The following is a 19,125-nucleotide window of genomic DNA, read 5'->3' on the forward strand; positions in this document are numbered from 1 at the left end:
CCAGGCTTGTTATGAAGTCATAAAAAAATTAATCTTAAGTATATTTTATTTTTGATAAAAGACATAATCTCATATTCGACCAATATTTAGTCTTAACCGAGAAAGGGGGAAAAAATTATTCCCATGGGACACAAATAACTTTTTATGAATAAATAATCATGTATATTTTCTTACTAACCATTACCCATTTACTCTCTCATTATTCCTTCATAATATGTGTTTAAATTTTTTCCAATAAATTTCATTCATATCCAATTAATGTCCCCACAATGTGATTTTCATTTTTATATTTTATGACAATTTTTTCTTTTCCTCCGATTCTCTTTTTTTAATAGACAATTCTTGTTTCTCTTTCAATTATCAAAATCTTGAAACACATGAGAGAGGAAACAATGGATGTAATGAGAGTTTTTGTAATAAGAATTTTTTAATAATTATAATATATTTCTAAAAAAAATAATTCAACTAAACATATGTTTTAATCATTCATTAGAATATAAAAATAATTCCTATCAATTTTAATAGTTAATCAAAATATTTTTTAATAACATCCAAAAATAATATTTTCATATTATATTTCAAAAAGAAATTATTCGTGAAATAAACATCACATTAGTTCCTTTAGACACATTATCATTTATCTTATATCATTTAAGCCTTAAAAATATTAAAAATAAGAAGTTTAACTGAAATGAAAAACAAGTTTTTGATTTTGACAAGAATGGAGTAAAATGAATGAAACATGTGCTAAGATTAAAGGCAAAACATGTGATGAATAAGATTAAAGGCAAAACATGTGGGGTGTTGGAGTTGGATAATGATGATGAGTCAGCATAGTCGACGTGGTCACATATACGCCCTTTTACGCTTTTCTGTCACACACGTCGGTGACTCCGCAACAACGGGACCCACTCCACCCTTTCCAAACCCAAAAAGTTAAAATATTAAATAATTAAAAAATAGATATTGTTGTTGTATAAGCATATAAAGTTAAAATAACCGCAGAATATGCTTGGCTCTCTTGCACAAATTATCCCTTCCTTCTTATCATTTACTTCCTAAATTCTCTAATTAATCTCGATCCTAATCCTTTTACTTAAACCCTTACTCACCAAAACTGTTGGGCGTTTTGTGATTAATATTTAGAGGAGAAAGTGTGTGATGGAGCTTCTAATGGTGGTGGATGATTTTTTTGTCACGGCGTCCCTGGCGCTTCTTCTTACCTTCATCGTCTTAAAGCTCGTCGAGGCCATGAACGACACTCACGCCGCACCAAAACGTCACGTCGTCCACCTCGAACCGGATCATCCGGTTTCTCGAGCCAAGACCAAGGTCGGTCTCATTAGTCCGGTTCAGGAGGAAATTGCCACGTGTGCAGTAGGAGCCAAACACGGGATAGAAAAAAAGGCTGCCGTCAAATCGGTTCGTCCTCGTGGGAAACGGTTCACCGTTAACCCCGCTCAAAGCAAGGTTAAGGTCGAACCGGTTCCTCCCGCTCAAAGCGAGAGCACGATCGGTTTTGTTAGTCCGGTTCAATCTGCCATGTGTGTGGAGACTGAACGCAAGGTAGAAGAAGCTATGGTCGAACCGGAACTGGTTCAGCTCGTTAAGACCGAGGGCACGGTTGGTTTTATTAGTCCGATTCAAGCTGACACCTGTGTAGGAACAGAAGACAAGAAAGAAGAAGCTACGGTCGAATTCGATTCCCACGTTGTTGTGGAGTCACCGGTGAAATCAGACACAGACATTGTCGTTACAGAGGAAATAGCTGAGGGCAATGAAGGAACACAAGAATTGGATGATTCGGCGGAGAAGAGGATCGTGGAAAGTGTTGAAGAAATCAACGTGGAACCTTCTGTTGTAGATAGCGACGGAAAAGAGAATGAAGATGATTATGATGATGATTGGGAAGGGATTGAAAGGAGTGAATTGGAGAAAGAATTTATGGCGGCTACGGAATTTGTTAGTGGCGAGGAAAATCGATTGGGGGGTGTAGGAAGCAATTTGAGAATGGAGTTGTATGGGCTTTACAAGGTTGCCACGGAAGGGCTTTGCCGTGAACCTCAACCAATGGCTCTCAAGCTCGCCGCACGTGCCAAGTGGTATCTATTTTCAACTTACGTAACTCCCTTTGGTATCAATTAATGCTTCTTGTTCTGTTATGCCATGCATTGTTTGTTGAATTGCCTAACTTGCATTGCCTTGTTTCTTACTCTGCTTGCTTGGTTTTGCTTTGAAGCAATTATTAATATTTATCAGGATAACAGGATTTGAATTTTTATCCTCTCAAGATTTTTAAAATAACGTGACATACAGGGAATTGTTGGATAGTGATACAATTTTTTGACTTGCCGTGATTATCTATAGAATTCACTTTTATATTGGAAAGAAGTGGGCATGTGCGTGCGTGTGTATTTTTATATCCACTTTTATAACGCACCGAGATATTTCTGAATTGATGGCAAGAGAAGACTAATTCTTTCCAATGCTGAGAAATTACCTGTTTGGGTGTAGAATTGTCTCTTTTTTTATTAATTGAAGTGTTCTTTTAATCTCTACTACAACGTTATTTAAGATGGGTAGAGGATAGGCTTCAATCACTCCCCCAAATTGATAAGAAACAAAACCCGGTTCTGTCTACATAATTCCACCATTGCACTTAGTGCATGTTTGTTTAAACTTTTGTAACGGACTTTGCATCATCCCAAGGCATAAAACGCAAAAGACACAACTTTGTTATTTATGCGTTTCCTTCATCGGAAAGAGTGGAAATTGGTTTCAACGTGTAAATAAACATACCCTTAGGCGGCGATGTTGTCAGCGAATGTAGTTACCTAGTAATTCTCATGCATTTGGTTGGGTATTCCGTCAAGACATATATATATACATGAAAATTGGACAGATATGAAACCAATCATTAAAATGAATGATAAGACTGTCATAGTCATGCTAATACTTGAATTGATGGAAAGAGAGGAGATAGAATAGATTGAAATGGAATAGACTAGAATGGAATATAATGAATTAAAACTTAAATTCCATTTGTTTGGATATTGTTATTATGGAAATTTCCATTCCATCTTATTCCTCCCAAATTGAGGATAAGAAAAAATGAAGGTAAATAATGAAATAAGATGGAATAGAATCCATAGTTTTCAATATATATTTCATCTAAATTTTATCAATTCAAATAATGAAATATAGTATCATTATATTCCATTTCCCTCTATTTCATCTTCTTCCGTCAATTTAAAAATAGCCTAAAAGATGCAGGGATTATTATCCAATAGGAAAAGGAAAAATGTGTCAAACCAACCCTCTAACTTGATAAAACAATGTAAACAACCCATGCGGCCGTGTTGTCCAAGTTACACGGCATAGCTTGATTGCTAGTTAAAATAACAGGGTTGAGAGCTGCTTTGTATGAGTGATCGACAGTACTGCTTCCGTTGTGCAAGGAATGCTTGGCAAAAGCTGGGGAACATGAATCCAGAGGTTGCAATGGAGCAGTATATCAGCCTTCTTTCGGATAAATTTCCCGGATGGATCAAAGATACTTCTGCTGTGAGTTTTTGCTGTTGATGCATATTGTGTTTTAATATCTTAACTGACATGGCAATGGAATTGAAGCAAACTCTTTTGCAGGGAATGAGTGAACATGAAACCACAAGGCCTGAAGTTTCTGGGTCCGATGCTTCTGATTTGAGCACAACTTTGTCTCATCAACAAATGATCATAACTGAAAGGTAGTTGATAGTCCATTTTTTATACTTGTTATTGTTATTCATTTGACCAATATTATTAGATCAAATTTTGTGTAGTTTGATTTTGGTATATCTGATTTTATGATGGTTACATCTCTCATTCAGGGAGCTTGAACAAGAGTCTGATTCCAAGGACCGTAGCCCACTTACAGAGACAGATTTGCAGAACAATGTAAGATTTTAATATTATTCAGACTTATTCATTGACGAACAATCATAGCTTAGATAATATTGAATCTAGTGACCAGATCCTAATCTCTAGACACTTTGCACTAAAATGAGGAGCTACATAGCAAATAATCACACAAAATTGTTGAAGGAAAACTTAAGAAAACATGAACAGTTGGAGACTATTGTTCATCTTGCAAATGTGGATTTCATTGTATGTTTTACTTGTGTCGCTTCCCTGCTCTTACTGTATCATTATTAGGCCTCTACCTGACATCTAGAATGATTTTTTTTGTTTTTCCTTGGCTAACAGTCTGATTTTCTGTCCTTTTTATCTTGGTTTTTGCTCAAAAATACCCTTTAAGCATTGGTTAAAGAATCAATAAATAATTTTAGTATCCTCTTCTTTTTTTTTAAGATGTCACCCAACAAAATTTTATCATATGAAACTTGTAAACGGACTCCTTTAGGGATGAAAATGCTTGATGTTGCTCCAAAATTTTCCATGCCATATTACCATCTACTCTTCCTATCTCTGTCATTGTTAGAATTAATTCAGAAATTGAAATTCGTGAGTAGATTGCATAGACATTAGTTAGCTTAGCATGGAAACTTTTCAGGTTAACAAATGATGGCATCTCTCTGCTAATATTCCGCGCAAGGGAACATTCTCCTGCATTTATTTCGTCAAAAAGAAGACTGATTCCAAGTATATATAAGTTTGTTTCGAAGTACGAGAGATTCTTGGGCTGTTTGTTTTATCCTCTGTTCCTTAAATTATTTGTTGATCAGATGTGTTCTATTGTTCTTCAATACGATCAAGTTGTTAATATATTTTTTGTACATAAATAAATGTGTATAGGATCATATGCGCAGCCGAAGATTACGTACTTCTGGTTGTTAAAAACTAATTTATCAATATCATGTCATCCTGTGGCATTTCAGTAGTAGATGTTGTTATGCTATCTAGTGCAATATCTCAATTTGACCAACTGTCTAAGATACCCATTTAAGTATTTATTAATTTCTTAGTAACGTGAAATCTGATTACCCAAACTATTGTTAAGTTTACTATCTTTTGATTTTTCATTCTACTGTCCTGGTTATATATATATATATATGTGGTATTGAAGTCTGCTAGTAAATAAAGAAAAGGTTGTGGTGAAATTCCTCGTGTGTATTCTTCCCGTATTTTATGCTTTGCAATATTAGAATGTGCTTGGATTGTTTGTGAGTTGAACTCACAATGATTTTTGGAAGCAATGAATAGTTGTTTTTGTGGTAAATTCAATGTGATTTTTATCTATTTGTTACTTTAAAAAATTAAGATGAGTTTAATTTCACTACCAATTTCAGAATATGTTTGGATTTTTGTTCAAAATACAGTACACGAATTTTAAGATCAATTTAATGGTTCACAAACTCATTTTTGTAAAATGAAGAGTTTGGATGCTTTTGCAAATCTTCTTTTACTCCAAAAGTCTGGTTGCAACAATAAAATAAACATGCATTTTGAGTTTCAGCACTTTTGTTTAAGCAATTTATTATTATTCTTAGCTAGGAAATCGGGGTTCAAGACATGTTCAGCAAAAAATAACTCAAAATTATTAAAAGTTAATTGAAGTTGATAGTTGAAAGTTATTAAACTAGTTTATTTAATGATACTTTTGATAAAATTGGTGGTTGATAAATGTAAATGATTAATATGGACATTAAGTAGTCCAGATCATGGTGCTTCTATAAAGCAAGTGTACATACAACTATCTAAAATGAGAATACTTTTAGGAGTTTTACTTCAACAAAACTAATTTAAAGGATTTTTCTTAGCTTGCTGTTGTGGAGACATTGACAAGTGTATTAAGTTATTAAGTAGTATTTGATAAATAAGAGTTATCGTTTCACAAAGACTTGCGCAACATTTTAGCAAATATCACAAGTTTATACTCCTCTAAACTAACAAATAAACATGGATGTGATTTGAACATAATATTCAGCCACCAAGAAAAAGCAAAACAAAGCTATAAATTATGATATTATTGGAATTTTTTATAAACACACAATAAAATGATAGGAAATTCACATGACAAAGGTTGTCGGGATTAGATTTCTCTGAATCAAATTGTCTTTATGCTAAAACATGATATTCAACTTGTAATTAAACGTTAATATAAGTCACAGTTCAAAAATGATATTCTAATCCCTAATTCCTTAGGTGAAAAGACTTAAATTATTCCATTAAATGTCAATCCCTTAAACATTTAACAAAGGAACTTGTTTTAAGTTTAATGACTCAAAGATAATCATTACTCATCATCCTATTCCTAGCTCCAAAGTTTAATGGACATTTTGCCACAATTTAAGATAAAGAAAGTATTTTTCAATAACAACCTCACCCAAAAATCAAACTATGAGTGACCAAATCATAACAAGCATGAAACATAGAAGTAAAAACTTAACATTGAAGAACAAGATGAATATATAACATTATTTTAAAAGAAATACATGAAAGCATAAAGTTCGTATACAATCTAATCCCAACAACGGATAGTTTAGCTACCCATCTCCATGAATAGCATCCAAAAGCAAGGAAAGTGGAGGAAAAGAGTTGGGAAAGAAGAACTTTAATAAATGAGGTGTTTTTACAAAATGAGGAAGTGTTCTCTAAAATGTACAAGACAATGTATTTATAAAGACCCACAAAATCTGCACTTAAGTGAGTGTATGCTCAAGTCAAAAACTTTGGACTTAAACAGATACTACAACTCTGGCCAAATTCAGCTTAAGCCAAAGTTGTTTTTCTTAAACTAATTTTGCTTTACAGCTTTCTTTTTCATCTTCTCCAAAAAAAAAAAAAAAAACTTCATTCTAGACCTTCCAATCTCAACTTAAGCACATTTGAGCTGGGATTTTCACTTCAGGCTTCCATTGAACCTTGTTCCAAAACATTGCTATTTGATCCAATTCAAAAATCCTACAAAATGGTCCATCAATAAGCATGTGAAATCTACTAAAATAACAAGTTAAAGAGAACAAACTACAACTTAACAATTTACATAAAAAAAGACATAAACAAAATTCTAAATAAAAGAAAATGAGATAATTGTCTAAATCCACATGTCTCATTTAAATATTTTTGGCAATTATTTGTTATCTATTTCAAATTATGTTTACTTCAACAACAGTAATTAAAATATAAGTTTTTAGTTCATGTAAGTTAGTATTTTTTTTTTTGTCCATATAAATTTACTTTTCTAATTTTAGTCTCTATAAGTTGGCGTTTTTTAATTTTGATTCCTTTAAGTTTTTTGTTCATTTTTAGTCTCTTTAAGTGTTTTTTTTTTAATTTTAATCTCTTTAAGATTCTAATATTTTTATTTATAGTCTCCAGAAGTTCATGCTTACATAATCAAAATTAAAAAAAATTCAAACTTATAGAGATTAAAAATGAACAAAATAACCAATATTCAAAAAACACAAACTTACATAAACTAAAATTAAAAAAATAAACTTACAAAAATAAAAAAAATCATTAAATTAGAGAGATAAAAAAATATATTTAAATCTCATAAATTTAGTTTTTTTAAGTTATTACTGTTCGTATGTTATTACTTAAATAATGTGACATGCATACATAACTTGCTATATCAATGACCAGTACTCCATTAGGAATATTATGAGAGGTAATTTTTTTGGTTAAGCCAAAATAATTTTAGATAAAATGATAAATAAATTTGATAATTTTATTATGAAATAATATAACTAAACGGTAAAAAAGATTACTTTTAAAGCTTTTAAAATTAATGAGAAATAAAATTAATAAAAAAATTAAACGATTAAATTAAAATGAAATTATATTTATATGAATTAAAAATATATTTACTTTGTAAAAAAAATGAACTTTATTTTCTTTAGTTTGACGCTACTAAAATAAGAAAAACATTTTAAAACATAAAGTGTACTTACTAATTAAAATATCAATGCTAATAAGTTATGAAATTATTAATTTTAATCACTATTTTTTAAATCAATAATTTTACATGTGCTTAATTATTATTTTCTTCAAAATGTAGTAGAATGGAGTGACACCTCCATTATCATCATACTTTATATTATCTAATCATAAATTATCATTTATTATAAATTTATTGACTTTTATAAAATTTTTAAAAATTATATAAATAATAATTTACAATTAAATAATAATATAAAATTATTTTATATTATTATGACCGGAAATAGGTACTCTGCGCCTTTTTTCATGTGTTTTTTTTATAAAAAAAGACGACAGAAGTTAGTTGGTGAGTTATGAAGGTAGTTATAAAAATAAAATAATAAATTATGAATGTAATTATAGGAATAAAATAAACCTAAAAATATGTATACAAAAATATCTTATTTCCTTTTTATATATAATTATAGATATAGTTAAACTCTTAATTTAAATATTACAATACATTTTCCTTTCTCTTGTACGTTCACTCAACGGGTTTCGTCATGTCCATGTGAGGTCCATGTCAATGATAGTTGTTTGTTTCATTGAATTAAATCTTTTAAAATAAAATAAAAACAAATCAAATAAAAGAGTATTTATAAAAAAAAAATCGGTACATATTAAAAAAAAATTAATAACGTATTTATAAAAAATTTCGATTTTCAATTTTTAATTCGAGTAATTAAAAGTTTTTAATCAGTAAAATTGTTGAAGCAAAACTAACGTATTATAACTACGCACACAAAAAAAGTGCAACATATCTTTTTGTCCTCTTGGCGCTGTCCTTGTCACAACACCTTTCTGTCCTATCAAACTCTTGTCCTCATGAATTTATTAGGTCACCATTCAGTTGTATCACTCGAAAATACTGTATAATATAGCACAGCAAGCATCTTGAATGTAAACTCTGTACAGGTCGTTATGCATAGCATATCCAAATGCTTTTTGAATTGTGTTTAGTTGATATATTATAATCCTTGCAGTTAAGCTTTGTTGGTTGTCAATTCTAGTAAGAAGGAGGTCCATGAGGAACGTAACTAAATTCAACAAAAGACGACTTCTATTAGTGGTTCAAAATGGTTTTGTCCATTTATTTGGCGTGGGAATGTGACTTATTAGCTACCATATATATAATTTTAGAATATATAGACTGAGTATTACATAACATAGATTCTGAAATCTCAATTAATTTGCTTACTGCTTGTGTATGTTCGAGTCTATCTACTACCTGGTTAATTTATGAAAGATATTAGATATTTTTACGGTTTTGTTTTTGTTTTGATATTCTTTTACTATGATATACGTTGTTGTTTTTTTCTTTCAAAAAGAATTTATGGTGAACTTTAAATTAATTTACTTATTTTAAAAAGGACATTCTGGATATTTTGAACATATAAATTATACTTGAGATATATGAAATAATTTATCTTGTGATATAATGTTATTTTTAATTGAGTTTAATGATCAAACACGATGTAAAACAAGCATATATTATTAACTAATAAAAAATTTATTGTTAATATGACTTTTTCTATCATTATTGTAATATTCAATAAATTTATCATATGTGGTGATTTTTTATTGTATCATCAATGCATAGGCTATTTTTTCTCTTTTTTTAGTGATCATAACATTAGTGCAAAATATTCATTAACTTTGTCGATAATTATTTTTTGTTGGAGAATTTTACTAATCACCTTTCAATTATGTTTTCTTCATCCACAAGACTTGAATGCAAGATCTTGCTTAAGAGATTCAAACTCAAAGCTACTTGAATCCCATTCGTAGCTTTTGATTTATTGAAAAGTCATACAAATTATTATGATTGGTTAATGTTAACTCCTTGGCAAACATACAAATTCGTACAAGTAACAATAAACGGTAAGACCGAGTGTCGAATTCACAGTAACTTTGTTAGGACTAAGAATTTGTATATACCAACTTTTAAGCAAAGGAACAAAGAAAAACTGATATATTTTAAGGTAAAAGTACAGTTCAAGAGTAATGAAAGACATAAAAAAACACAAAGATTCAGAGACGAGAAAAATAAAAACATTGGATGTAAGAAAATGACAACTTAGTGTAGATTTTGTAGAAGTGTTGGGTGTTTGACCCACCAAAAATACTCTTAATAGAGTGATTTTTCACCATATAAAACTATTTCAACTATTACCTTTACCAACTAATTTACTCTAACCATGATCCCTCGTACAAAAGAGACTAAGTTATTTGATTTTACTCATAATCCCTTACAAAGCTCAACCAAAGTAACTTATTTTATGAGTAAAGATGCATAAATAAGGCTAACCAACACCATCTCATCCCCAGGTATGGGTTATTTATAAGTCCCTTAAATTCTTAGTGTAAAAACATTTTCCAATGATTAAAACGCTATAACATAGATATGGGTGATCAAATCATAAAAAAAACAATAAACATAGAAAGGAAGCAATAATATTGAAGTGACATTCAACGAAGAGTAAAGATCATTGAGTTTTTGGTACTCAAGTCCTCAACAATGGATAAATTAATCTCTCATGACCATGAGAGACACAAAACAAGGAGAGGAAACAAAGAAAATAGAAAACATGGAAGAAGAAGAACTCCCAAGGTGACTTTTGTCTCCAAAAAAAATGTCCTAAGTGATCCCCTTTGTCCAATGAAACAATACCCCTTTTGACTAGAAAGGTTGCACTGTCATCTTTTTAAGAAATCCTCGCACGATACCTGCGTGTATGCGCTGAGCATCATGTACAATACAACTAAGAAACCTCCAGACATTTGACACGTGTCCCTTCAAGTTGGATTTCTTGCGTTGAATGAGCTACTTCAGTTCTTTCATTCATCTTCTAGTCAATTGTTGTTGTAGCAAAACTCTACAATATAAAGCTAAACACAGTAAAAATTCACTAACTTCACCTTTCTTAAAGCTAAAAATCTAAAAGAACCTAAATTCTTATTTTTTGGATAAAACATAACATTAAAAGAGAAGAAATGAGATAATTGATAAGTAATTTAAGTAAAAAACCAAGTATACATACTAATTATCAATTGGATACATAGGATAGGTGTGGGAAGTTGTTTTCATTTTGTTTTTTTGCCATCCATGTATTGTATTTGTTGTGCATTTTTTATAGTTAACTTGGTAATATATTTTTTTTTTATGATAAATAGCATTATTTTTCTTCATCTTGAAAAGACTTGTATAGTTATTTTACTCTTTCACTTTTTTTACTCTTTAGTTAATTTTTATCATGTTGTGATAATTTTTTATTAGATTATAGATAGATTGATATTGTTTTAATCAATGATTTAGTTTTAGCACTTATAATCTCTGCCGGCAAAAGCTAATCCATAAAGTGATTATCGTTTGAAATTAAAATTATGCTGATGCAATTTGGCCGGGACATGATCACATCCAAGTCATTTTCCTGATGGATGTGTATGTGTCTTAGCTTAGAGTCCTGAAGCAGAGTTCATATTCCCTGAGCCAGAGCCAGGTTTTATACAAAATACTTTCCTACAACCATTGGTTATTTTTTTCCTTCCTTCTTAATGTGAGATTCTTTCATTTTCTTTAGCAACTCCTCTGTTTATGATTGAAACTGATCTATCCGACAACTATCGACCATTGTAGAAAGAGATGTGGAATCGTGAGGAAAGAATGGTCTGAGCGTTCACATCATTCTCACTCATTATTAGTGGTTATTTTTATAATGATGCTGACCTCCAACAAATCCAGCGTGGTAAGTAAGAATTGACTCAATGTGTACGTTGTGTAGAAAATTTTCTGCTCACCTAGACTCAATGCTGATTAAATGGTTACAATGAGAAGTATATCAACAAGATCTGAAGGTATGCTTGGTATTTTGGTGAGAGGGTTGGAAAGTATATTTGAGAAAAAAAATAAGTTTGTGATTAAATTTGATTATTCTCCAAAAATATGTTTGAGAAGCAAACTTTAATCTAAAGATGCATATAGTATAATTAGGTTATGACCTGTTAAGTAAGATATTAAATTCTAGACCTGTGAAAAAAAAAACTAAATTGAAAATCAATAATATTTTAAGCGAATAACATGATGACAAACTTTTCAACATAACTTCTAACAAAAACTTTTTACCATTAATTCTTTAATTAATATTCTTAGGACAATAAGAGTCAAAAAAATTAATTTCAGTTATTTTCCCACCAGGCACACATTTATTGTGTTCACGGTTGATCTTTATTGTTTTTTGCTGCAATTTGGGACCCAAAGGTATTTTTACTTGGATGAAATGTTCGAGTGAATTAATGACAGAGAACCAATGAGTAAATTATTATTGCCTACCAATTATTGGTGAAGTGCTTGAGTACTAAACAGTGTTCGATTGTTTAAACTTGGTTGCAAGCAAAACATTAAGTATGGATAGCAGATTGCTTAACCTACGTGGTTAGCATTAATAAGAGGTAGGTCCTCTCCAGCTAATTGCCTGAATAAAGAAGAACAAACAAGTTTACAAGTTGGAGAAACCATCACTCATACGTCTCTATTCAATGATTAAACGACTTTCTGGCTTTGTCTATTTAGCAAACCATTTTCTTCTCTAAAATAAGATGATTTGTGAACAGTGTATTAGCAAATTCTCATTTAATTCAATAATTCATATTACGGTTACAATCGTGCACAATTCGCGATGAAGTTTGAAGTACTATAACTAATATTCGTGAGTTTAGAAGTATAAAAAATAGGGTGAATGGAAATAGAAAAAAAAAATTAACGTTGATGAAAATATATGAAAAAAATAATAAATTTAAAGTTGTTTGATTTAAAAGAAATGGGAAATAAATAAAAAAGAGAGAAAACAAATCCATTTATGTAGCCTTCAAAAAAAAAAAACATGTTGGTAATTGATTTTTGACTTAAATTTCTTTTTTATCTCTGCAAATTAGTATTTTTTTTCATTCTTATTTTTGTATTTTTTTTTTAGTCTTTATAAAATATATTCATTTTCTTTCATCCTTAAAATATTTTAAATATTTTTTACTTTTCAAAACTCTTTTTTATTATTGAAAGTGTTATCCAAAGTATCTTTAGAATGAAAAACAAAATAAATATATTTTGCAATGATTAAAATAAAAAAAATATAAAAGCGAAAATAAAAAATGCTAAATTATAGTAAAAAAATTATTTAATATTTCATTTTTTGACAAATGTCTTTTATTTAATTTGTTCATTTTTATGCAATTTTGTGTAGAATTAAAAAGTGACAAATTCACGTATTTTTATTTTTCTCATTTCTTATTTTCACTCAATCAAACATGCACAATTTCTCCTCTTTCCTATATTTTTTTCTCATTTTATTTCTTTTCTATTTCACTGTTACTAAACGAAGCATAGGAGTTCTCTAAAGAGGATTCTTCCAACTATAAAGCTTTGAGGAGTATTATGCACTTGGGGAATCAATTTACTTTAATATTAGAAAAGCTATTCTATTGTTTTCCCCTTTAAATAGAACTTTTGTTTGGAAAGGTTCTTTTTGTGTGTAAAATTAATGGATTGTTGGTAGAAAATGCTTACATTACTGTTATATTTTACGGTTAGTTGAAAATTGAAAATGTAACTTATAAATTAGAAAAGTAAAATAAACAAAAATAATAATTTGATGATTTATTTTTAAAAAAAAGTAATAAGAAAATAAATAAATATATAAAAAATAAAAGTAAAAAAAATATAAAAAAGTTAGAAGGTAAAAATTAACATTTTAAAAGAATACTATTTTAAGTAGTATTTTTAAAATGTTAAAAATCATTAAAAAATTATTTATCAAATAATTAAATATATTTTTCATCTAATAAAAAAAATAAAAATTAACTAAAAGGAACGTAATCTCACTTTGACACGCTCGACCTGACCATAGTTGTCAAAAAGCAGAAGAATCCTTGTGTTTTGATTGCTAATTGATTGGACGGTACTGCTTAAATTTCTTTGTCCAAAGTTTAGTGGCAGAATATATATTATGGGTGAGATTTTTATGTAGAATTATTGCTTGTCATTCTATATAATTTACATAGACCAAGTGAACATGCCAACTGAATAAAAAAAGCTAAGTGTCAATTATTGCTCGATATTTTGTCTATATCTAACCATGGCTTTTTCTTACAAAATTAAGCTAGTTGAAAGATTTTCAGCCCTAGGACGTTTAAGAATGGGAAATATGATATGTGAAGTATATATCCAATCTAATGGAATTCGATTGTTTACCCAAAATGTCACGCACCAAACTAACTATTATGAAAAATTTAAGTTGTTCGATAAAGGATACACTCATACATACAGTCAATTCTATATTACTATGATAAACAAGTTTACTTGTCTTATGATACAATCCGATTAATTTATTTTTTATCAAAATAACGACAATTTTGCTTAATCTTAATTTTAACCCTATTTTTAGTCTGTATGTAATTTTGGTCTATTTGATTTTATTTATTCACATTGAGTCCTTATAGTTTTCTAATTATTAATGTTAAGTGTATCATCTCAAATTTTGTCGTATAATTAACAGAAATGTTATGTAACATTGATTTATATAAATAAAGAAAAAAAGGTACGTATAAAATATTTAAATAAAAATAAAGTGCAATATATATAAAATGTAATGAAACCCCTTTTGTTTTCTTAATTTATATTTTAGTATATTATACAATTTTTCTTTTACTGATTTTGACAAATCAATATCACATCATACCTTTCATATTCTTATTAATTATCTGAGAAAAGAAGGAATAAGAAGCTTAATTATAAACAATCAAAACTACAGGATCAAAGATTTTAAATATAATTAAGCTAAAATGTTTCTCGTTACATCTCTAACATAATTACTGCACCTCCACATCTGCTAATTGGTGTTTTTAAGATAGGTCATCGATCTTCAACTCAATGGCTCTAGCTTACTAAAATATGTTAGGAAATGTTAAAACACATTATTAGTTGCTAAAACTTTTTTGCTTTTTTTTTCGCTCAGTTGAAGAGAAGACTTTTTTTTTTTTTTGGATCCCCTGAAAAGTCATTTTAGTGCTGATAGTAATTCAACTATTTTTCATAAAACCACAACTATTTTAATTTTTTATATAATAGATAAAAGTACGATGATGACGTCATCGAAAAAGCTACTTTGTCTCCTTACCTGTCCAGAGGTTTGCACCACCTCAATGTACGTGTGTTTTTTTTTCTTCAAAAAGAACTAAATCAAAGTGACATTAGCAACTTGTTCCTTTTTTTTTTTTTCTCTTTTTTAAAAGAAGGTCGCAAAATATACCTTTTGTAGACACACTAAATAAAAGATTAAGGAGAATAATAGACGTCCATCTACCCCATATTGAGTGCTTTGGGATGAAAGAAAAAAAGATAACTTTTTTTTTTGGAAGATGAAATAAGTCCTATGATTAGAACTAAAGAGATATATAAAATTAAAGTATAACCGTGGTGGAAAATAAAGTATATATATATATATGCTAACATGTATGTTTATAATAAAACCAAAGATTATTGCTCCGATTTAGCAAAAGTTTTCTTATTTTATTTTATTTTATAATAATTGATTATATTCTTATGAAATTTTGCTAGGAGGATCATCAACAATAAATACCTCACTCTAGCTCACAAATACCCTGCATCTACCTCCGAAAATGAAGAAAGCAGCGATTTTGAAGTCTCTCCAAACCATTATGGTTGTCTTCCTGCTGATAGTACTCTTTAGCAGCAACACCAAAGCAGAAAAAGAAACAATCCACGACCATGCAAACAAAAAGACCTACATAATCCACATGGACGAGACCACCATGCCCTTAACCTTCACCGACCACCTCAGCTGGTTCGACGCCTCCCTCAAATCAGCGTCCCCCTCCGCGGAGATTCTCTACACTTACAAACACGTGGCCCATGGCTTCTCCGCCAGACTCACTCCCAAGGACGTAGACACACTTGCAAAACAACCCGGCATCCTCTCCGTCATCCCCGAACTCAAATACAAACTCCACACCACAAGAACTCCCAACTTCCTTGGACTTGACAAAGCCACCACCTTGTTACCCGCCTCGGAGCAACAGAGCCAGGTGGTCATTGGACTCCTCGACACCGGCGTCTGGCCCGAGCTCAAAAGCCTCGACGACACGGGCCTCGGCCCGGTCCCTTCCACCTGGAAAGGCCAGTGCGAAATTGGAAACAACATGAACTCTTCCAACTGTAACAGAAAACTTGTCGGAGCGAGGTTTTTCTCCAAAGGCTACGAAGCCGCACTTGGACCCATTGACACAACTACAGAGTCAAAGTCAGCGCGTGACGATGACGGGCATGGGAGTCATACTTTAACCACCGCGGCAGGCTCGGTTGTACCCGAAGCTAGCCTCTTCGGCTTGGCGTCGGGTACGGCGCGTGGAATGGCCACGCAAGCGCGTGTGGCGGTTTACAAAGTGTGCTGGCTCGGCGGGTGTTTTACTTCCGACATAGCCGCGGGAATCGACAAGGCCATAGAAGACGGCGTGAATGTTCTGTCCATGTCCATTGGGGGAAGCTTGATGGAGTATTACAGGGATATAATAGCGATTGGATCCTTCACTGCCATGTCACACGGGATTCTGGTGTCCACGTCAGCGGGGAACGGTGGGCCCAGTCAGGGAAGTTTGTCCAACGTGGCACCGTGGATAACAACTGTGGGAGCGGGAACTATCGACCGCGATTTCCCTGCTTACATAACCCTCGGAACAGGGAAAACATACACCGGAGCTTCTCTTTATAGCGGTAAACCCTTGTCGGATTCGCCGCTTCCTCTTGTTTACGCTGGGAACGCGAGTAACTCTTCTGTAGGGTATCTATGTTTGCAAGATTCTCTGATTCCTGAGAAAGTTTCAGGGAAAATTGTTATATGTGAGAGAGGTGGGAATCCGAGAGTGGAAAAGGGTTTGGTGGTTAAGCTTGCTGGAGGTGCTGGAATGATATTGGCGAATAGTGAAGCCTACGGAGAAGAGTTAGTTGCTGACTCTCATCTTCTTCCTGCTGCGTCTTTGGGACAAAAATCAAGCGAGATTTTGAAGAACTATGTTTCATCTTCACCTAATCCAACAGCTAAGATTGCTTTCTTAGGGACCCATTTGCAGGTTCAACCTTCTCCTGTTGTAGCGGCTTTTAGCTCCAGAGGACCAAATGCACTCACCCCAAAGATTCTCAAACCGGATCTAATAGCACCAGGAGTCAACATTTTAGCCGGTTGGACCGGTGCGGTTGGACCAACTGGGTTGACTGTTGACACCCGCCATGTCAGCTTCAACATAATTTCTGGAACATCCATGTCATGCCCTCATGTAAGTGGCTTAGCCGCAATTCTCAAAGGAGCACACCCTCAGTGGAGCCCTGCCGCCATCAGGTCCGCACTCATGACAACAGCGTACACGAGTTATAAAAACGGTGAAACGATTCAAGATATTTCAACAGGACAACCTGGGACGCCGTTTGATTACGGTGCCGGACACGTCGATCCCGTGGCCGCTCTTGATCCTGGTCTCGTCTACGATGCCAACGTGGACGATTACTTAGGGTTTTTCTGCGCACTAAACTACTCGTCATTTCAAATCAAGCTTGCTGCGAGGAGGGACTATACGTGTGACCCGAAGAAGGATTACAGAGTGGAGGATTTTAATTATCCTTCTTTTGCGGTTCCTATGGATACAGCTTCGGGGATTGGGGGAGGTTCCGATACTCTGAAGACCGTGAAGTACTCTAGGGTTTTGACTAACGTGGGAGCTCCGGGAACGTACAAAGCTTCGGTGATGTCGTTGGGGGATTCGAATGTGAAGACTGTGGTGGAACCGAATACGTTGAGTTTCACGGAATTGTACGAGAAGAAGGACTATACGGTGTCGTTTACATACACTTCGATGCCGTCTGGGACGACCAGCTTCGCACGTTTGGAATGGACGGATGGGAAGCATAAGGTTGGTAGTCCAATTGCGTTCAGCTGGACATGATGGGCTGTGGAAAATGTATGACCCAAATAAAAGGGCCCACTCAAGTGTTGTAGGCTCTTCGTGGTTTGCTTTTGGGCCCGGCCCGATACGGCTTGTTTTTATTATGTATCTCACTTATTCACTTTGCTGTTTTTATTCCGTAGGCTGAAGTTCAGGAGAAAACTTTATATATGGAATAATAACAATAATTGTACATAGAAAAAGATAATGGTCGCATCTGTATGTATGTATCATAATGGCTTTGAATCTGAATTATCCATATCTTCCCAGCTTTGCATCTTTTAGTCTTTACTTGTTCTATCATTTTCATGTGGCAGGCGGCATTCTAAAATTAATAGTATTTTATCCCATGTGGATATCAATTATATTTTTTTGAGAGTTTAATTTTTGTAATTACTTTCCAAATAATGTACTGTAGTTTATATAATAGTATAGAAACAGATTGGTAAGTCACGCGTATCTTAAATCAACAAAAAAAAAAGGGGGCCACGCGTATCTAACTCCTACGCACACTACCGACACTTTATTTTGTGCATGTGTTGATTACTTTACATACAGGATTATAGTCTTCAATCTGGTAGGTACTTTAGAGCATTTTGATAAGGATTTTTGGTCTTAAAAATCTCTATCCACTTGATTTATTATTATTCTTATTTAAGAGATACTTTAAAAAAAATTCAATTTTGTCAATAAAAAAAGATATTGTTTTTTAATGTCATTTAAAAGAAAAGAGAAATTCATTTTCTGTGCAAGTAAAATAAAAAAATTTAAATTAGGTTGTACCACTAGAGAAAAAATAACAAAAATTGTTACATCCTATATAGTATAATGGGATCCACAAAAATTGATCTAAGAATTTAAAATGGGATTTTTTTTATTAAAAATGCTCTAAAATCTAGCTTAGTTAGTCAATATTTAATAAATATGCAAAGTATATGTGTGTGTTGATTTTATATTAAAGAATTGATTGTTAGTTCATAATTAATTTTAAATTAAAGTAACTTTAAACATTTTTGAGTTAGATAGAAAATTATATTAAATTTTATGATCAACTTATTTCTAGAGTAAAAATGATTAAAGATAAAAAAAATATAATTTCAAAATTAATTTTAACCAAAAATAATTTTCGAAACCTTCACTCAAACACACACTTAATATATAGAGTTAATAATTACTAGTTTAATAGTCAGTGATTAG

The 19,125-nt window shown here is 31.8% G+C and overlaps 2 protein-coding genes across 2 annotated transcripts; both read left to right on the top strand.

Moving 5' to 3' along the window:
- The first annotated feature begins 1,002 nt into the window (after positions 1–1,002).
- Positions 1,003–4,924, top strand: LOC114392226 (acyl-CoA-binding domain-containing protein 3-like). The gene is made up of 5 exons (XM_028353278.1): positions 1,003–2,102; positions 3,459–3,564; positions 3,646–3,746; positions 3,870–3,936; positions 4,553–4,924. Exons 1-5 carry the CDS (start codon positions 1,162–1,164, stop codon positions 4,562–4,564), a joined length of 1,227 nt encoding a protein of 408 aa, XP_028209079.1. The 5' UTR covers positions 1,003–1,161; the 3' UTR covers positions 4,565–4,924.
- A 10,601-nt stretch (positions 4,925–15,525) lies between these two features.
- Positions 15,526–18,212, top strand: LOC114393059 (subtilisin-like protease SBT1.7). The gene has a single exon (XM_028354320.1). It carries the CDS (start codon positions 15,595–15,597, stop codon positions 17,926–17,928), a length of 2,334 nt encoding a protein of 777 aa, XP_028210121.1. The 5' UTR covers positions 15,526–15,594; the 3' UTR covers positions 17,929–18,212.
- Positions 18,213–19,125: the final 913 nt, after the last annotated feature.

Source organism: Glycine soja, chromosome 17 (assembly GCF_004193775.1).
Source record: "Glycine soja cultivar W05 chromosome 17, ASM419377v2, whole genome shotgun sequence".
NCBI classification, from domain to species: domain Eukaryota; kingdom Viridiplantae; phylum Streptophyta; class Magnoliopsida; order Fabales; family Fabaceae; genus Glycine; species Glycine soja.